The sequence below is a fragment of the Alexandromys fortis genome, unplaced genomic scaffold (genome assembly GCF_014885135.2).
Source record: "Alexandromys fortis isolate MF-2015 unplaced genomic scaffold, M_Fortis_MF-2015_v1.1 scaffold_84, whole genome shotgun sequence".
NCBI lineage: Eukaryota > Metazoa > Chordata > Mammalia > Rodentia > Cricetidae > Alexandromys > Alexandromys fortis.
The window spans coordinates 3,109,947-3,130,219 of record NW_026068017.1 but is presented as its reverse complement, the minus strand read 5'-3'; the positions used below and the strand labels follow the sequence as shown (position 1 = coordinate 3,130,219).

Here is a 20,273-nt window from a genome sequence, read left to right as displayed (position 1 = left end):
ACATGTTTACATGTTTTTTTTCTTTTGCGTAGGCAAAGGTCACCCATTGACTGAGTCCTGGGTGATCACCTCTCAGCTTTGACAACCACTGTGTTTAATGTGTTTATGCACCTGGAACTTTGGCTACTTCTGATGGTTATGCTCATCATTTATGGGGGATGCCTGCTTCTGTTTGTCTGGACCCTTGACTCCAGGAGGGGATGGAGACTGCATAGCTTAAGTCAGTCATGGGCTGTCTATCACAATCCCCGTGTACCAAGGCTCAGCTGAGCTGCCTGGTCTGTGATGAGCAGCCCGGGTCTGTGATCAGTTGCCCGGGTCTGTGATGTTTCACATGAGTTGGCACACATATTTACATACACAGCTGCTGAGATTTGTCCTCAGGACTAGCAGGAAGGACAGTTGGAGGCTTGTGTCTGGTTCCTCCTAGAGTACATCTTATTTGGCTTTTTTCTTCTGCCAAGTTTATCTATTTTTGACTATATTAAACCATAGCTGTGCTGGGTGTGGTGGTGCATACCTTTGATCCCAGCACTCAGGAGGCTGAGGAAAATGGATCTCTGTGAGTTTGAGGCCGGCCTGGTCTATTTAGTGAGTTCCAGGTTAGCCAGAGATACATAGTAGAATCCTGTCTCAAACAAACAAACAAACAAACAAAAGACTGTGTGAGTGAGACAACTTCTGGGTCCCATGAGTCCCTCTTGTGGATCCTTGCTCCTAACTTCATCACAAACAACACTGAAAGAGTGCCAAACACATCGCAAGAAGAAGTAAAGCTGGTGCTTGGAGCTGGAGGATTCTGTTCCCAGCACCCACATGGTGGCTTACAGCTGTCCATCACTCCAGATGCCATCCTTTTTGGGCATCAGGCACGCACATGGTGCATAGACATACATGTCATACATAGACATACATACTCATAAAAATAAATCTTTAAAGGGGGAAGCGAATGCTGTGCTTGCAGACAACTTTGTCAGAGATCACACTTGCAATCTGTGTGAGGAAAATATTCCTGAGCCTGCAACCCAAAGCCTAGCAGCAACGTCTGCCAGAATAGCTGCTCTCAGGGAGTCTCCTGCAGCGAATGCCAGAGGGGCGCTGCACCCACAGTGCCCCGGACCTCCCTCCTGCCGCAGATGGAGAATCCTTCTCACCAGCTCCACAGGAAAGGGCCTTTCAGACACAGCAGCAATAGTGGAAGGGCCCTGGTGGCAGTGAGCAGACGGCTCCCTAAGCTGAACAGCAGGGATCTCCCCCACTTACTCGTACATCTTCTCTTCGTCTCTCCCATCAGGTTTCCAGGGCTTGGCAATTGACCACTTCTTGCCTAAGCGGGGAAAGCCATATTCACTCAGGGCACATCGGTGAAAGCTGTGACCTCAGCATTCTGAAGGCCTTGGAAAAACCAGCAGATCCAGGATGTGTGGAAGGGAACTGCCAAGGTTTAACAGACTTAGGAACACCTAGCTTTGAAGTGACGGAGCTGGCATCTGGACCCTGGCCATAAAGCCACAGAGCCTGGGTGGTGACCCAGGGCTGGCAACAGCCACACGGGCTGTTTCGGCATTGCTTCGTGGCTTGATTGGCACTAGGTAGGTTGTGAATAGGCAGGAGTGGTTGGGAGGAAATGAACTAAGGAAGGGAAGAACAGTTTGGTTGTGATGTGCTGGGTGTGTGGATGGCTGTTATGGTATTATTATTAATCAACTTGACTACATCTGGGATTAACTAAAATGCCCAATATGACTGGGCATACCTGTGAGGGATTTTTGTTTAATGATATCATGTAAAGTAGGAAGACCCACTTCTAACTGTGCAACCTTGCGTCCTTAAGCAGCTGCCTGCAGGACAGGGCCCTGATCACTTAGAGAGGCGTGTGCACCAGGGCACCCTGTGCACTGCATACCATCCCTGGGCACGCTCCTGGTTTAGCCCACATTTTATTTCTTTTAAGGACTAGGATCTCAAGGGACCATGCCACTGACTGGGGTTCATGTTTCAGGAGATAAACAGCAAACTGGAAAACCCACTTACAGATAATCCAAAGTTACTGTTAACATCCAAGCAGTCACTTTGTCTGAGGAGGCCAAAAACTTCTGGTCAAGTTGGAGATATGAGCAGAAAACAGCTCTTAGAGAAGGCAGTCATGGTGGCAAAACACGTTCATCACAGATTGCATCTGTGTCTTAACGCATGCTCGAGATGGTTGACTTTCTATAGGCTTCTGTTTGTTCCCTTCTGAGCCCCACAGAAAAGATGACATCAGCGCCAGGCAGAAACAGGGTTCCTGCCCCAGTGCCTGGAGACAGACTCTGTCTGCCTCTGCCTCTGCTATTACCCAAATCCTCTGACAAGGTCTTTGGAGATAAATCTACCCACCCCCCTTCACTACACAGATGAGAAACTGAGGCCCAGGACAGAGGTTAGTGGCGTGGTTAGAAATCACAACCAAAGTGTGTGATGCTCTGTCTAAGCTTAGCCCTCGCACGCCTAGGAGGATCCGAGCTCCGCTGTATTGACATCACCTGCCCCACCTCCACCTGCCCAGGGAAGATGGCCATCGTTACCTTGTCTAAACTGCCTCCTGCAGACAAAGTACAGGATGAGACCCAGGACCAAGGAGACAACGATAATGGCCACAGCCAAGAGGATCCAGAAATTGTCCCTCCACCAACTCATTGCTGCGGAAGCCTAAGGAGAACAGAGACGGAGGCATGAGTGGGAAAGCCTGCAGGGGGCGCTGTCACCCTCCGTGCTTCCTGACACATCAGCGGAGGAACCGGAGAGTCAAACCTTACAGACAACGCCTTAGTAGGCCGCAGGCCAGTCACTCATCTGAGTTGTGACAGTACCACCTGTCACAGGGGACTGATGGTGCCAATTACTTCATGGGGGTTTGAGGTTTAGCTGTAAGTCACTCCAGAAACAGAGGGCACGAGACAGAGCAGAGGGGAGATGTACCACCTGCGAGCAGTCCCCAGCTGCAGCTCTTTATGCCACAAAGACAGGAGACAAGAGAATTTTGTTGCGGTTTGTTGTGAGGATGGGCTTGGGGAAAACAGCCTGATGGGTGCTATGACTTGAATGTGGTTTGCTCCACTGGAACTCATGCTGGGCCTCGGTTACCACGACACAGAATTGAGAAGTGGTGAGAGTTTTTTTTTTTTTTTTTTTTTTTTTTTTTTTTTTTTTAATTATTTGGTATGTATGAGTGTTTTGGTTATATGTATCTCTGTGTACCACATGTGTTCCTGGTGTCCGTGGAGCCAGAGAAGAGTGTCAGATCCTCTGGAATTGGAGTTTTGGACAGTGAGCTGCCATGTGGGTGCTGGGAGTCAAACCCTGAACCTCAGAAAGAGTGGCTGGTGCTTTTAACAGCTGAGCCATTTCTCCAACCCCCGGGATAGTGGAACTTCTTTTCTTTCTTTCTTTCTTTCTTTCTTTCTTTCTTTCTTTCTTCCTTCCTTCCTTCCTTCCTTCCTTCCTTTCCTTCCTTCCTTCCTTCCTTCCTTCCTTCCTTCCTTCTTTCTTTCTCTTCCTTCCTTTCTTTTCTTTTCTTTTCTTTTCTTTTCTTTTCTTTTTTTTTGGTTTTATGGAGACAGGCTTTCTCTGTGTAACAGTCCTGGCTGTCCTGGAACTATCTCTGTAGACCAGGCTGGCCTCAAACTCACAAGAGATCTGCCTGCCCCTGCCTCCCAAGTGCTGGGATTAAAGGTGTTCACCACCATCCTGGTGATGGTAGGATTTTTAAGAGGCATTCAGAACTGGGTGTGCTGAGTCACATCTGTAACCCCAGCGCTCCAGAGCCTGAGGCCTCAAGCTCAGGGACAGCTGTGTCTACAAACAGCCCTCTCCCAGTAAAAGACATCTGGATCGTGAAAGGTCCACTCTGATGAAATGGTTAACACTATTTCATCTGAAAGGGCAGAAGTCTGTACACTCTGGTCCTCTTCTAGTCAAGAGCTGAAAAAGTGAAAGACCCTCTCCATGTCATCTTGGAATTCCCAGTTTACCTCTAATCTTCCAGTTGACCTTAAGGCAAAATAAATCTTTTTTTTTTTTCCAAAAGAAGTTGTTTGCTCTTTTGTGGTAATGTGAAACAAACCAAGGCCACGAGTCCCTTTGAGCACGGTGTGGTACGAGCTGCAGACACAGTCAGCTGACTTAATGCTCATGGAAGTATATCCGGGATTTGGCAGCCCAAAGACTGACTAGAGAAGAGTTCAAAGACCCAGGGTAAAACCAAACAAACAAACAGAAACGATTCCTCATGATGTGCACTATACTTAGAGATCAGTTCCTTATCCAGTCATCAGCAGAGAGGCTTCCTCCGCGGAGATGGGAGTGGGTCCAGAGACCCACAGTCACACATGCAGAGTCTAGATTGGAGATCATCATCAAATCCCTCCCCTCTCAGGTGGTGGTGGCGCACACCTTTAATCCCTGCACCCGGAGACAGAGGCACTTGTATCTCTGTGAGTTCGAGGCCATCCTGGTCTACAGAATGAGTTCCAGGACAGCCAAAGCTACACATAGAAACCCTATCTCAAAAACAAAACAACAACAAAACCCGAAAACAAACCCCTCCCCTCAGAGCTCAGGGAAACCTGTGGAGAGGAGGTAGAAAGTGCATAAAAACTGGAGGGGAAGGAAGACACCAGGATAACACAGCCCTCTGAATCAACTCAGCAGGGCTCCTAGGGGCTCACAGAGACTGGAGCAGCAATCACAGAGCCTGCATGGGTCTACCCTAGGTCCTCTGTGCGTATATTGTAGCTATTAGCTTAGTGGTTTCATGGGAGTGGATCCGGGGTGGAGGGAGGTAGGGCGGAGCCTGGAGGAGCAGAGGCAGGGGAAACTATAACTGGATACCGGGAATGAGAAAAGAATCTATTTTCAGTTTTAACAAACAAGACGGCCTAGAGAAGAGTCTTAGGTTAGCAGCAGAGGGCTAGGTCAAGGATCATGCCAGCCACACCACAGTTAGTCAGCCCCACAGTGGAAAGTGGCCAGTGCTTTTATAGGTGAGTTATGTGCTAGTCCTAAAAGCCACCGGAAGCCGCTTTTGAGCAAGAATCCCTGGAAAGAACCCATGTTTGCACAGGCTGGAAGGCTGGCTAAAACACCAGTGGTGTAGAGAGGCTGGAAGTTCATATGCAGCTTCAGAGCCTAAAGACAGTTTATCTCGGCCTGTGCCAGCCCCCCGAAGAGACATCCTTGCCCGCCTTTCTTGGGAACTAACATCCTGTGACTGGAGCCAACGTTCCAACCAACAGACTGTATTAACTTAGTCGAAACCCTGCTTCCACCACCCAACAGGCTAAGAATGCTCTCAGCTAGTGTCTGAGGTCGATAGCTAAGATTTTTCTGGTGTTGCAACCCATCTCTCTGATTTTTTTGTTTTTTTTGTTTGAGACAGGGTTTCTCTGTGTAGCCCTGGCTGTCCTGGAACTCACTCTTGTAGATCAGATTGCTCTCAGACTCAGAGATCTTGCTGCTGACTCCTGAGTGCTGGAATTGAAGACGTGGGCCACAATACCTGGCCATCTGTATGATTTTTTTTTAACTCACCAGTGTGTTTTTTAAATGTCTTGATTTGAGACTAGAGAGAGATGGCCTGGTGTCTAAGAGCACTTGTTGCTCTTCCGGAGGACCTGAGTTCAATTCCAAGCACCTACATCAAGTAGCTCACAAGAATCTCTGGGGGTATCTTTCACCTCTGGCCCCTGCACCTGCACACACACACACACACACACACACACACACACACACACACACACACACATCCTAGTTGAAAATGATGAAAATAGGTGCTGGAGAGATGGCTCAGTGGCTGAGAACACTGGCTGCCCTTCCAGAGATCCTGGTTTCACTCCCAGAAACCTTATGGAGACTCACAACCATGTGTAACTCCAGTTCCTGGGCATCTGACACCCTCTTCTGGCCTCTGAGAGCGCCGTGCACACCTAGTGCACAGATACACATGCAGTTAAACCACTCATATACGTAAAAATAAATAAATCATTTTAAAAATGATAAAAATAAATATTTTGCCAAGTCTTGATTTATGACTTTCTTTGTCACGTTGGTGTAAAAACTTCACGAAACTAGCACACATCGGAACATGGAATGGAGGTAGCCTGAACCATCCTTCCTAGGCCCTGGTCATTCATATTTGGCTCTAAAATAAACAAACTCTCTCAGCTCCCTTGAGGTGAGAGCTGTTTTTGCTTTGAGGCTGAGAATGACATATGCCCAGTGGCTTCCCAAGCCAGGCAGGACACGTGAGCAGGCAGAGCGGACAGTAGAGGCCAGGCTGCAAGAGAAAGCAGGGAAGGAGCTGGGGAGGAATTGGCCTTTAGTACCAGGGAACTGCTGGAGAGAGACCAGGCTCTTCATCCATGGACTGGGCGCTGTGAAAGTTGGAGACTAAGGGAGGCAGGGGTCCTTGGACATGTCCTGGCATCTTGGTTACATGACAGTCACTTTCCCGTGTCATTGTGCAGGCAGTGGAGCCTCAGGCATGGATATTCACGTGGCGCCATTTCAGATTGACGCTTTTAAAAGTGTCCAGGCAGGTAGCAGAGAAACAAGGCAGAATTAGGGTGCAGGAAAGCGAGCTGGCTTGTCCTCCTCCACTCAAAAATGTTATATGAGGTGGGGAGACCAATATGCTCGGCTAGCTCTCATCAAGATGATTTATCCTGTACTTGTTATTCCGGGTGGCTTTAGGGATTTGTCCACATCGATACACCCAGGATTTACTCTTGGGCCCTGAAGTGTCTACTCTCTGTGACTTGATTCACATCTAGGCCCAAAGTGTGGAGGTTTTACTGCTGATCACTTTTCTGTGGTGTGCAAAAGAGAACAACGGAGAAAGAAGAACTAAACGAAATGAAAATGGAAACTGGAAATGCCTCTTGGCACACGCCTGTGAAGCTTGTGTTTACAGGGTTCACGAAAGTTCAAAAAGCAAACAACAAACAAAAACCAAGAGAACCCTGGACTTATTAGGGGATCTTCGCTCTGTTGACAAACAGGAATAACGTTGCTTTCTTTAGCCTTGGGGAGCCAGATAGACAAAAAGATCTGTGGGTGGGTGAGTAGATAGACAGACAGACAGAATTATCTTCCTTTCTGTTTATCCCCCTCCTGTTCAAATGCTTGCCCCTTGGTTCTTTGTCTATCTGTATTCTACAGTTTCCTTCCTTCCTTCCTTCCTTCCTTCCTTCCTTCCTTCCTTCCTTCCTTCCTTCCTTCTTTTCTTCTTTCCTTCCTTCCGTTCTTTCTTGTCTTTCTCTCATTAAGTTTCTCCAAAAGTCGCACATAGCTGCACTTAGAGTGACAGAGACTGATATGGGAGATGAGGGTTGAACACTGTTGTGTTGGAGACTGGGTTAAAGGAGAGAGGGTGACCAGGGGCCATCATTCTCATTGTCAACTCTCTATGCTACCTGATTTTTGAACTATTTGTATCCACTCTGATAAAATGGAGGTGAGAGAGAGAGAGAGAGAGAGAGAGAGAGAGAGATCTCACCATGTAGTGTGTTTCCATTGAAAACCATTGTTTAAGTCTCAAAATTAAATAAATTGCATAGACTCTTGGGAAAGACAGAGGGAGAATGATGTTTCCAGGAAGTGAAACCATGACCATTTCAGAGCAGCTCAGGGGCTAAAGGTTTTCCTTTCTTCTTAGAAATGAAACTGGATTTGCCATCCATGTTTCTAGTGTGTCCAGGGCCCTGAAAGTCTGTGAAATGCATTCGCACCTCTCACTTCATCCTCAGCCCTCACCCTGATCTCCAGTTGGGGAGCAAAGACCAAGGTGAAGGAACCTTCCCAAGGTCACCCAGAACGGCCAGAATGCTCTCTGTGTGTCACAGGGCCTCTATCTGGTGATAATAATGTCTCAAGTCACCATGGAATGGCCAATGGAGTTCACACACCCTGCTTTAGAAGGAGAACCACTGGCTGTGATGTGGTAGCAGCAATTCCCCAGAGCGGATGTTCAGTGCCCACCACGGATAATGCTCTGCAGTCAACCCCTCCTCCATGGACCGTGGAGGGACGCTTTCTCACCCCTCTCTTCTGTGGACTGTGGAGAGACGCTTTCCCATCCCCTCCTCCGTGGACTGTGGAGAGATGTTTTTTTCAATAGACAGAGTAATTTGTCAAGCTGAGAGAGACCAAAGAGAATCATATTCCATTTCCAGTCTGATGTCACCCGAGACCACCAGGCTAGTTCAATAGTTAAGGTGCTTCCAGACAGGAGAATGTTCTGCGGAGGAGATATATGGAGATTACATGCATGGGGGTGGGGGGTGGGAGGAAGTAGAGGCAGGGTGGTGGTGGTGCAGGTCCTGGAAAGAGAGAGAAACCGAATCTTACTCTGGTCACAGCAAGAGGCCAAGCGGTAGGTAAGACTCTAGGTTGCAGGATTGCTGAGTGTGGGACAAATCCGGGCCTGCCTGATAGGATTGCCCAAGGCTGTGGCCACAACTCTCAGAGGACAATAGACTTCTCAAGGGCAGCCTATTGGAGAGGCTGGGCCAGGGGCATGACTTGAACCCAGAAGGCTGGGGCCAGCCTGGGCAGCAGAAGGAGACTATGCATCTTTAAAAGATGGTATAATGCTGGCTGGAGAGAAGTGGTTAAGGGCACTGGCTGCTCTTCTAGAGGCCTGGGTTCCATTTCCAGCACCCACATGGCTGACTCCTTTCCAGCAAATCCAGTGCCTTCTGGTCTCTGCAGGCACTGTACATACATGATGCATGCATGTAGGTGCTGGTAAACAGTCATACACATAAAATAAAAGTTTAAAAAGTCACCTTTCAGTTCTGGAGGTCAGCAGCTCATGAATATCTCACTTGTCAGTCTAAAACCAAAGGACTTTCTATGGCCTTGGGTTTCAGAGGCTCTAGGAGAGAATCCATTTTCTTATCTCTTTGGCTTCTAGAAGCCACTCACAGTCCTTGGCTGGTGACCATCTTCCTCTCTTCAAAGCCAGCCCTGTCCCATGCTCTGATCATTCTTCTGTTGTCACGTCTCCCTCCAAGCTCTTCCGCTGCCTTTCTTCCCTGTGTAGGGACTCTTGAGATTACACTGACTCCGTTCTCTGACTCAGGATGATTAGAAGCCTTGATTCCCATTTACTATGAACTCTGGCATAACCACATGCTGTAGGTTAACCCCTCTGCATGCTGTGAATATAGTTATTACCATTGGTTAATAAAGAAGTTGCTTTGGCTTATAGCCAGGCAGTATGGAGTCAGATGGAAAATCCAAGCAGAGATACAGGGAGAAGAAGGATGGAGCTGGAGAGATGCCAGGGAGCCACTGGAGCAACAAGATATACCAGAAAACTGGTTACACCACGAAGTCAGGTGGCAAAATATAGATTAATAGAAACCGGTTAATTTAAGTTGCAAGAGCTAGTTAGTAATAAGCCTGAGCAATAGGCAGAATGGTTTGTAACTAATATTAAACCTCTGAGCGATTATTTTAAAGGTGGCTCCGCTGGACCAGGCGGGACAGAAAAGCCTCCATCTACATTTTCTCTATATCAGGATGAGCTCCACGTCTTGGTCAGCTAATTAGACGTCTTGATTCCCATTGGCTATGAGCTCTGGCGTAATCAGGGTCTGGGCATTTGGATGTGGGCATTTTGAGGAAGGCAAGGGCTATGACACAGATGACGCCATGCTCACTTCTCTTGAATGAAATCGGATCCCTGGGCTTATATTGCTACATTTTAAAAAAATATCTTCCCATCTTTGTGATAGTTCAAGAAGGAGTTTGGAAAACAGTGGGTTGATTCTGTCATCTTTGGTGAGAAGTCAGTCGCCAGGTCTGGTGTTGTCACTTTGGTCACGGAGCAGCAGGGTCTCTCTCTCAGGCTACCACATGATGGCAGGAGAGGTCCTCAAAGCAGGACTCATGCTTGGGATAAAGCAGGGTTCTCAGAGCCAAAGTGGGGTCCAGAATGAGCTTAGCCCAGGAGAGCAGAACAGTAGGACCAATGCTGGTCTCACTCTGGCCCAAATTCACAGATGCTTACAACTCGCATGTGAACCAGAGTATGTGTGACGTGGGTAGAGAAGATGGCTTTGCATAAGATCATGTACATTTCACACCGGCTCACACTTGAGATCACCTGTGCTACTCACAACACCGTTAGAACACTGCAGACGGTGCTACACTGTGTTGTTGAGGGGACAATGACAAGGAGTAAAGAGTGTACATGTTCCACACACAGGTGTTTGGTGTTCTGGAAAACCTTCAATCCTCCGCTGGCTGTATCCATCGATGTGGAACCTGTGGCCAGAGAGATGGCCACATTTCCGCTTCACAGAAGAGGAAGCAGAACTCAGGTTAAGAAACTTGCGAACTGGCAACCTGAGATTCCAGCTCAGACACCAGAGTGTGGACTCTGTTTCCTCTGCCACCTTGACATGAAACCCACAAAATCCTTCTCTTCATAACAGAACCGAAAGCAGAACCATGGCTAAAATTTTCCAATATTCGCAAGACTTCAGGGTCTCACTGCAGCTTGCTGCCCATAAAGGGAACCTCAGTATGAGGACACTTAGAATACCCAACTGTAGCCAGGTGTGGCGGTGCACGCCTTTGATCCTTGCACTCGGGAGGCAGAGGTCAGTGGGGCTCTGTGAGTTCAAGCCCAGTCTGCTCTACATATCGAGTTCCAGGTCAGCCGGGACTACATAGTGAGACCGTGCTGACTTTCCATGAGTTTCATTACTCTACATGCGGCAACTCGTGTAATCCTCGCAATAGCTCCACATGCTAAGTACTCATCACTATTTTCCCATTTTACAGGTTAGAAAATAAAGGCCTGGGAGAGCTTAGCAAGACTGCAGAGCAAATAAGTGAAGCCAAACCGAAGATCGTCTGACTCTAGGGCCTTAACTTTTGACCACTAAGTCTGGGCATCTCAGAAACTTTGGATTGCCTGGGACCTTTTGAAAATGTGTTTAACTATAAGGTCTCCTGGACCTGCTCCACTTCCAATTCTGACCTGTGGCTCTGGTATGAGAATCTGTATCAGCATATTCAACAGGCCATCTAGAAGGTTCTCTGGCCTCAGCGGTTGGCAGGGTGCCTATTCCCTGGAGCTGTTCCCTGGAGCTGCCCTAGGTGGCGGCAGCAGAAGCTGGACGGGATGAAAGGCCTTGAAAAGACACCTTGAACCCAGATAGCTCCCCCATTCTTGTCCTGGTCCCTGGAAGGCTACCAACACACAAGTTTCCTTTCCCTGGCAAGGCTCCATGCTGACTTTGTTTCTACTTCCTCTTCATTTAAACACACTTGCCTCCACATCGAGGAAGGAAAGCTAGCTCCCCGGTGCCTCTGTTTTCCTTTCGAGGACGCGGCTCTCCAGCGTCCTTGGAGGACAGTCATAGCTGATGCAGTGTGGATGTTGAAATGCAGTTCCTAGGGGATAAAGTGGACCCAGGAAGCCTCTCTGTCCTCCTCGCTTCGTGTCTCCTCCCTACCGCATAATGCGTCCTTGCGCCAGTGTTCAGAACGCATGCGCACTGCTCCCTAGCTCCGAGTCTTCCCGCCCGTGGTCTCAGAGATTTATAGAAGCTATAAATCTGTAGTTCGGGGGAGATGGGGGTGGGCGGTGGAATGAGGAAGAACTTAGGAGGAGGGATTCTTACAAGAAATGAAGGGGGAAGGTATCCTCCCAGAATGGGAAACCCTGAATTTCAAGAAGCGAAGGGTCTGAGGCCCAGTGAGTACTGTTTGTTTATAACGTGGCCTCATCCTGTTATTGACAGAGAAGGTCCCAGAAGGGAGGAGAAAAATGAAGTGCAGGGATGGAAGCCCAAAACTTCCGTTTCCTCCAAGGTAGGAAACAAAGTACTGGGGTAAACCAGGGCTTTGAGACAGTGCTCCCAAGTGAGCAGCGAAGTCCTCCGCCACTTTCCAGCCCAGCTTTCTCACCCTGCCTCTCCTTACAGCACTTACTTCTGCGGCCTCCCTTCCCTCCTGCCTGAACCCCAGTGCTCCCCAGCTCAGGAAGAGCACCCCCGACCCACAGTAGTCTATGATGGATGGACGAAACACTTCTTTCCCCATCCATATGGTGATGGCGACTTTCCCTGTCTCTACCGTGTGTTCATTTGGTCATTGTCTCCCTCGCTGGCGCTGGTGCATAAGCAATGGTGCCAGCAGGGCCCTTGCTCCTCTCTTTACTGATGTTCCCGGTCAGATCATCCGGGCATAGCAGGTGATTCACGCATGTCTGTGGTGTATGGATGACTAAAGGATACGTGTCTGTGGGTAGACGTCCCTGGGGGCCATGCAGCCTGGGAGTGAACAGCGGCCACGCCTTTGTGAGGCACCCTTTGCAGTTACTGCCTCTGCAAGGCTAGTTCTCTTCCCTTAGCCCGACACTTTAACATCTAAACATAAACTACCCCTAAATGACTAAGCCGATAACCGCCGGGGCTGAGGATGTGGCTCCACGGTGCATGACGTGCCTCCTACGCAAAAGCTCAGAGATCGATTCCCAGCACCATAAATAAAAAGGGGGATACTTGCGAATGGTCTTTATTTAGCTCTACAGAGCCAGAACACATGGTGAGTTACACCACAATGAGCAAAACTTCTTATTTTTTTTCCTTCTCTCCATTAGGTAACACAGTAAACTGCTCCAAGGTTTAACTTGCAGAAAATGGAGCTGTCTGGAGACCGATAGGAACCAGCCGTAGGAGGCTGCAATCTTAGGGCCAGAGGAACATGGAAAGGAACCACATGCCCTGAATAGCGAAGACCACGCAGCAGTAGCCACCTGCCCACTGCCCCCTACACCTCCTCCTCTCCTCCCATGTGAAATTCTTCTCATGCACCAGCTTCCCTGGGAGGAGGCATCAAGGACAACAGCATTCATCTCCTAGGGCCCTGCTCTGTGAATGAAACGGATCTTTCTCACCCGTCCTGTCCTGAGTTTTGCTTTTGTGCGGTGAGCTGTCAGATCCATGCTTGGTAATAGATAAAGTTTCGACTGAGGGCCTCAAGTTCCTGTCCTGTGTAGTATTATTCCCTGACCACCTCTTTAGAACACACAGCCTTAGTGGCCCCCCTGTCTTCCGTTCTCACCCACCACTGAGGTAGGAGGTAGTTTGGGAAGAAGAGACCATTGTGAGCATTGAGGAAGGAACATTCTAGATGCCTGCCCCCTGGAGGCTCTGCACTCCTCAAGTTACTTGGACATTTTTCAGGAGCCCCAAGGAGTCTGATGTACAGTTTTAGGGGCCAGGGTTGAGCAAAACATTCCACAGAGGGATGGCGGCTGAGCACAGTAGGAAAGCAAGGAAGGGCAATTGCTGTCCTGGCCTCATCTTGCTCTTTTCCAGAAAGCATTTCTGGGGAGCCAGTGACCATTTTTCATCTTTCATCAGGAATGCCTGAGACTGGTGACTCATGACTTTAATCCCAGTACTTGGGAGGCAGAGGCATGTGGATCTCTGTGAGCACCAGGCCAGCTTGATCAACCCAGCAAGTTCTGTGCCAGCCAGGACTGAGACCGAGAGAGAGAGAGAGAGAGAGAGAGAGAGAGAGAGAGAGAGAGAGAGAGAGAGAGGGGAAGCAGGGAGGAAGGAAGGTGGGGAGGAGGGATGCTGGAAAGGAAGGAAAAAGACAGGAAAAAAGGAAGATGGGAAGAAAGAAAGAGAGCGGGAGGGAGGGAGGGAGGAAGGAAGATGGTTTGCAACGTGGAAAGTCGCACACTCCCAGAAATGTGAACACTGAAAGGCCTTGAGCTGGGCACCCAGGGAGCAGGTTTCTTTCTCCCAACTTGCTGAATACCAGCTTGCAGGGCACCGACTTGTTGGGCAGCCGCGTCTGTCTCTGGAACAAGATCCTTAATGTCTCCATTAAGGTTCTGAAACTTTTCCAAGAGATGACACAGGCGAAAGAGCTCTGAGCATCAGCAGACACAGGCGTTATCAAGAGCAAAACCACAAAGTACTCTTTACAATTGCCATCACTTCAGGAAGGGCAGCCATGTTCCCTGGGAGGTTACAGATTACCCGCGGGCATTAGCTGGGCTGCCGGGAGAAACCGGGGAGGGTTGGGTTCCTCTGGGCTATAAAGGGGCAGCTGTGAGCTAGGACCTAGAAGGACAAGTATGAGAACCGGGATAGGAGGAAGCCAAGCAGAAGCCAGCTGCTGGTCGAAGCCTGGAGAAGCCTCAGGTAGAGGTGCTGATGGATGCAGTGGCGAAGGCAGGCTGCACGGCATTCAGTCTGTGGTTGTTCGCAGATGCGTGGTACACCCCTCTGGTGGTGCATCCCTCTGGCGGTCACCCACCCAGTCCTTGATGAGCTCTCCGCATCCACCCATGCTTCCTCGAGCATATGTGTTTCGGTGGTGTGGGAACCAGGAAGAGGCCTCGGTTCATATGTGGGTAGTCAGCCCAGTGTCCCCCACAGAAGCCGTTACTAGGAAGAAAGGGGTGCCTTCTAAGTGGCTCCCTACACTTGCTAGCCAGGCTTGGAAGGCTCCGAAGCAGGCAGGGTATGGGAAGGGTTGGAGCTGATTTCAAAAGGCATAGCCAAGCCTGCCAGCATGAGCAGCTCCTGCCTGGTTCCGGTCTAGTTGCCAGTGTGTCGCTGATGATGGTCAGGAGTCTGTCTTACCACCTGGCCACCTTGATGACGTGTATCCTGGAAGTGGCCGTGTGGATACATAATGGCAACTTAAAACTGTGTGTGGACAGGACAGGGCTATAAAAAGAGTCCTGGGTCTCTGCTCATTCTGTAGCCTTCCATTTCTGTGGGAGGCAGGCAAGCTCAGCCCCCATCTTCCTACTCCCCTCAGCCTCCATATCTCTCCTCCTTCCCTGGTCTTCACATCTCTCATCTTGCCCCTCTACTCCAGAGCATCAACCCAGGTTCCAGTCACCTGGGCAGTCGGTCACTTCGCTGTCCCCTCTCACCTTTTGGCCACTGTTGGCTGCCATATGTAAATACAACCCTTTGTTGTCTTTCTGTAGCTCCTTACCACTTAAGCAGAGTGGAATACGAGCTCCCAAGGTGAGCGAGCATGGCCAAATCCACCCCAGTGGGCACCGGCCTACCACGATGGCCTTGGCAACCCCCATACTTCCTGGGTCCTGTTGAGCCTTTGCCCTGCAAGGCACCTGCACTTCCGGAGTCCTTGCATTCTCACTGGCCTTGGGACTCACTCTGTGGGCTTAAAGCAGTGACGCTCTGGAGTGCTGTCTGTGCCAGTACCCCCTGCCTCCAAGCGGTGACAGCCCCCGTGGCTCACATACAGGAACTCCCTAGGGACAAGAGCCAGCTGCCTATCTTGAGTCTGCATTTGCATACCAAGCATTGTGTTTTTTATTTAGATATTATGCAAAAATCAATAAAAATGGAAGCACTTCCCGTAGAAGCATAATTCACAGCTTAGAGTCAAACGGAAGTAGAATGGAGGCAGTGTCAACTCTCCACACCCAAACTTGGAAATCCTTTTATTCTGATGGCTGGAAGGAGGGACATGGAGACAGAGGCAGGGGGTACTGGCGCAGACACATCGCTTCCTCCAGTCCTTCCCTCCAGTCCGTCCACTGCCTGACTCTGAGAGGGAGGGCCTCAGGGTACTACAGATGGGTCCTGAGCATCCCATTTTTTTGGAGTCAGTCTTCAGTTCTCCTGTCAGATGGAATATGATGTATGACTCCCACTTTGATGTGAAGAGTCATTCACCAATAACTTCTTAAATTATTCATAGCTACTACAAGGTGATGTTTTTGAACTAAAATACCAGGCTCCTAGAGTTTGCTGAGGATGCCAAATAATTTTCCACTAGAACGCTGGGCACTGCGGCTCTTGGAAGGCCCACACCCTGCTCTTGGAAGTGTGGGGTTTTCCAGTTAGAGGAAAGAGCAGTCATGGCTATGCCGCCTGAGCTTTGTTTGGTTTTGTTTGACACAGGGTTTCTCAGTGTAACACTGGCTGTTCTGGAAGTCTCTATATAAGCCAGACTGGCCTCAAACTCACAGAGATTCATCTGCCTCCACCTCTCCAGTGCCACCACATCTCGTTTGATGTTTTTTAATCTAAAAACAATTATTTTGAGTCTAATATGCATAGGGCATGAGATGTGAAGATTAAGGTGACTGAGCCTTACATCGAGCTTATTATAGCAACGGCCTGGGGTAAAGGAGGGCCTGCAGGCTGTGGAGGACTTCAGGGGGGGATGTGGATGGCAAGCAAAGGATTTCTGGTGATTTGTAATTATGTATTATGACTGATTTAGCTTCTTCACCAGTTAAATTTATTATGGGGGCATCTATAATGCACACACATGTTAATACTGTATGTGGGCCAATAATTTTTCATTAACTTGATATTCATATATTGTTGTTTAAAAATACATTATGTCAGCCGGGTGGTGGTGGTGCACGCCTTTAATCCCAGCACTCAGGAGGCAGAGACAGGTGGATCTTTGTGAGTTCGAGGCCAGCCTGGTCTACAAGAGCTAGTTTCAGGACAGGCTCCGTAACTACAGAGAAACCCTGTCTCGAAAAACCAAAAAAAAAAAAAGAAAAGAAAAGAAAAGAAAAAAAATACATTATGTCCATTAAACCTGTTGCTAAAGAAGATATCTACATATGTAAAGCATATTTACATATCTATGTATTTGTTTTGTGCTGCTTGGTAGATATTTCCTTTGTGAATCTCTGTGAGGTTTTCTTTTGTTTGCTTGTTTAGTGCTGAGAATTAACCCTAGGCTTCCAGAGGCATAAGCTACATCCCTAGCTCCACCCCTCTTTAAATAACATGCAATATTTTACTGAAGTAAATGGGTTGATCAAGTTCCTGGTAAGTGAATGAACCGACATTGTTTTATATACAGAATTCTAAAATGACTCTTTTTGTGCAGGGGTTGAGACAGGGGCTCTCTATGGATCCCTGGATGTTCTAGAACCTCATTATGCAGAAGAGGCTGGTCTTGAACTCACAGAGATCCACCTGCTTCTGCCTCTCAAGTACTGGGATTAATAACCTGGCTATAAAATGTTTTCATAGAAAACCCCATGAGGAAGTTTCTATTCTGCAGTGAAGTAGGGGAAGGCACCGTGATCGTATCCCTAGTCTGTATTCTGCACTGGTTTACCCCACTGTCTAACGATGACATCGTGGTTAGTGTTCCATTAAAAAGGATGCCGGGTCAGAACGCAAATCCTGTAGAGCTGACAAGGTGAGGTACTTCTGCATAATGAATGGCCAGCATCTTTGTTAATTAAACCTGTTAGGAGCTAGCTGTGATGCCTGCGTGTGTTAGCACAGTGTATGGGGACAGTACTGGACTGGCAAGTTGTCAAGCTGATAACTTATCAAACCAGGACAGCTGCACATTAATCTTGAATCTGATTTATTTTCTCATAAGATTGAACTCTGTTCATACATGCTCAGCCATCAATAGCTTATTGCTTGCCTAGAAAATTGTCTGCAAACAGTTAGGGGATGTATCTATTTGTCAGGAAAAAGGGAAGGTGAGGGAAGAAATGGAGAAAAAAAGGGAGGGAAAAAGGGAGATGTAAAGAGAAGGGAGGTGAAGGAAGGAAGAAGGGGGAAGGGAGAGGAAGAACCAGAACTCTGCTCTAACAAACTTCTGAGGGAACTGATACTCCCACATGGATAAAGCATGACTTTGGGGGGCTGGAGAGATGACTCCGTGGTTAAGAGCACTAGCTGCTCTTTCAGAAGATTCCCAGATTCAATTCCCAGTACCATGTGGTGCCTCACAACTGTTTGTAACTCCAGTGTCAGGGATCTTAATATCTGAGTCATCTCTCCAGCCTCCTTTTTCTTTCAGAGATAGAGGACTCACTGTCTTATCAGGCTGCACTGGAGCTTCTGGGTTCAGTGTTCTTCCTCTCCAGCTTTCTGGTACGGGCCTGTGACCAGTGCACCTGGCAGCAAGGCCACTTTTAATGCTCCTTCAGACACATACATATACACAGCCTCCAGTTTATCCTGGACAAGCTTACCAGGGTAGTAAGTCAAGGAAGGATGAGGCCTAAGAGCAAGTGGGTGGAGAGATGGAGAGATGGCTCAGTGATTAAGAGTGTATGTTACTCTTTCTAAGGACCTGAGCTTGATTCCAGGTACCCATCCCAGGGACCTGGAAATCCAGTTCCACAGGCTTGGATGCCTTTGACCTCCTCAGATGCGCACAAGCACGCATACACACACACACACACACACACACACATCATTAAAAAATAAATCCTTTTGCTGGGCAGTGGTGGTGCACTCGGGAGGCAGAGGCAGGTGGATCTCTGTGATTTTGAGGCCATTATGGTCTGCAGAGCGAGTTCCAGGACAGCCAAGGCTACACAGGGAAACCCTGTCTCCAAAAACCAAATAAATAATAAACAAATAAACAAAGTCACAGTCCGATTAAAGAGAGGTAAGAGAACCCAACGACCTAGGCAATGGAATAGGACATGGGAATGCTAAACCCAGGTTTCCATCAAAATTAATTTTCCAGGCCAGGCGTGGAAGCACATGTTTTTAATCCCAGCACTCGGGAAGCAGAGGCAGGAGGATGTCTATGAGTTCCAAGCCAGCCTTATCTACAAAGCAAGTTCCAGGACAGCCAGGGCTATTATAGAGAGAAACCCTATCTCGAAAAACCAAAAACCAAAAGATTAATTTTCCAGAGACCAAAAGCCGATGGCTCAATCAAGATCTCCTACTAGCCTAACTAACACCCAAGGCCTCTGGAGGGAGGGAGGTGCCTTGCAAATCCCAAACACCAGAAACTGAGAGACAAAGGTACCAAGAGCTGTGGCGGTCATTTCTTTCATCCGACTGCACCAAGATGCAGCCTGAGTTTATGAAGTTAGCATTTTGCTCTCCCCAGCACAGAGCCGTGAAGTCCTCTAACTACTGAATACCAAATGTCACCATCACTACCCAGACAGAGGTAAAGCCTTACACTTTACACATCTCACTCCCAACTGCTAATCAGCCTGAGAGATGAACTTTATCATCCCTGGCACACACACTGGAGAGGTAAAGAGATGGCTGAGATCACCCAGCAGCAATGGCACAGCAGACTCTTCAGGCCCTTCCTTGTTCCTCCAGTTGCCCCTGACAGTGTACCACAGTCTCAGGCGACAGCCCCTCAGCCCTTGCCTGAGAGATTGCTCGTTTGGCCACATGTCTAACACCAACATGGACGGATAACTACAGTGGAAAAAAATAAGATGCTGTCCTTAGGAAAGACGAAGCTCTTACCTGGACTGCCGGGGTGTTCGATGCAAGTCCCTGGGGCGACAGCAGTGGACTGAGGGCTGTGCTCAAGCACAGCTGGGGTGAGGCCTTGCTCGCCCACGTACCCTCACTCACCCTGAAAGGCAACAGGCACCAGCCTGACCATACTTCCTCTTTCTGGTCAGCCCATGGCTGTCATCCCCGTTCCAGGGAAGCTGACTACCCCAGGTTTTCTTGAAGCTAGAATCTTCTCAGGGCTTGTCGTGGCTCTGGCAGAGACCCACAAAGTCTCGTCATGGGGTGGAAGGGCGTTCCAGGATGGGTCAGGCTCCAGTGGGAGTGAGTGAGGGGTTCCCGTAGGGGAAGTCTCCCTTGGACATTCTTAGGCGCAGTTGTGTGGGGCTCAAGAAGAGAGATGGGTCCCTGAGTCCACCCAGAGAGGCATGATGGGAGACAAGTGGCAGATACACCATCCCACAAGAGTGACTCTCGAAGCCCTAGAGCTCCTGGTTCAGCTTCTGCTCAGAGGAGGCAAGGAAAAGGCTGCCAGTTTCTGAGAGAGCATAGCTGAGGCTGGCCTTGAGTGTGTGGTCTTCCCACCTCCGTCCTCCTGGTACTGGGGTCACAGGTGCATGCCACCACACCCAGGCAGTGGACCCTTGGGATTGAGCTAAGTCATTCCCTGCCGTGCTGTGAGAAAGAATTCCCAGGGATGCTCACAGACTCTGAAAATGGAAGCCTGGGGTGTGGAAACGAGAAACCACTCTGCAGAAGTAAGATCTCACCATGGGCAGTCACATCAGGATGATACAGATATGCTTGAGATCACCCTCCAAGGGAGGGGCTGCCCTGGCACCCCGCAACAATGATGGCCAGCAAAGTGACTGGCAAAGGTTCCCCCACCTTTCTAGGAGATCCCTGGTGTATAGTATTTGCTAGTGTTTACGGTTAAAAAAAAAAAAAAACCGACCATGGCCAATTTCAAAATCTTAGCGTGGCATCAAGGGATTG

General features: G+C 48.8%; 1 protein-coding gene across 1 annotated transcript in view; it reads right to left on the bottom strand.

Annotated features, from left to right (window-relative positions):
* Scimp (SLP adaptor and CSK interacting membrane protein) overlaps positions 1-19,411 on the bottom strand; it is a 26,193-nt gene extending 6,782 nt beyond the window's left edge. The window contains 4 exon segments of the mRNA XM_050162610.1: positions 1,163-1,173; positions 1,225-1,327; positions 2,568-2,691; positions 19,287-19,411. Of these exon segments, the coding sequence (XP_050018567.1) occupies positions 1,163-1,173; positions 1,225-1,327; positions 2,568-2,679 (226 nt within the window). The 5' untranslated portion in view covers positions 2,680-2,691; positions 19,287-19,411.
* Between the last annotated feature and the right edge of the window lie 862 nt (positions 19,412-20,273).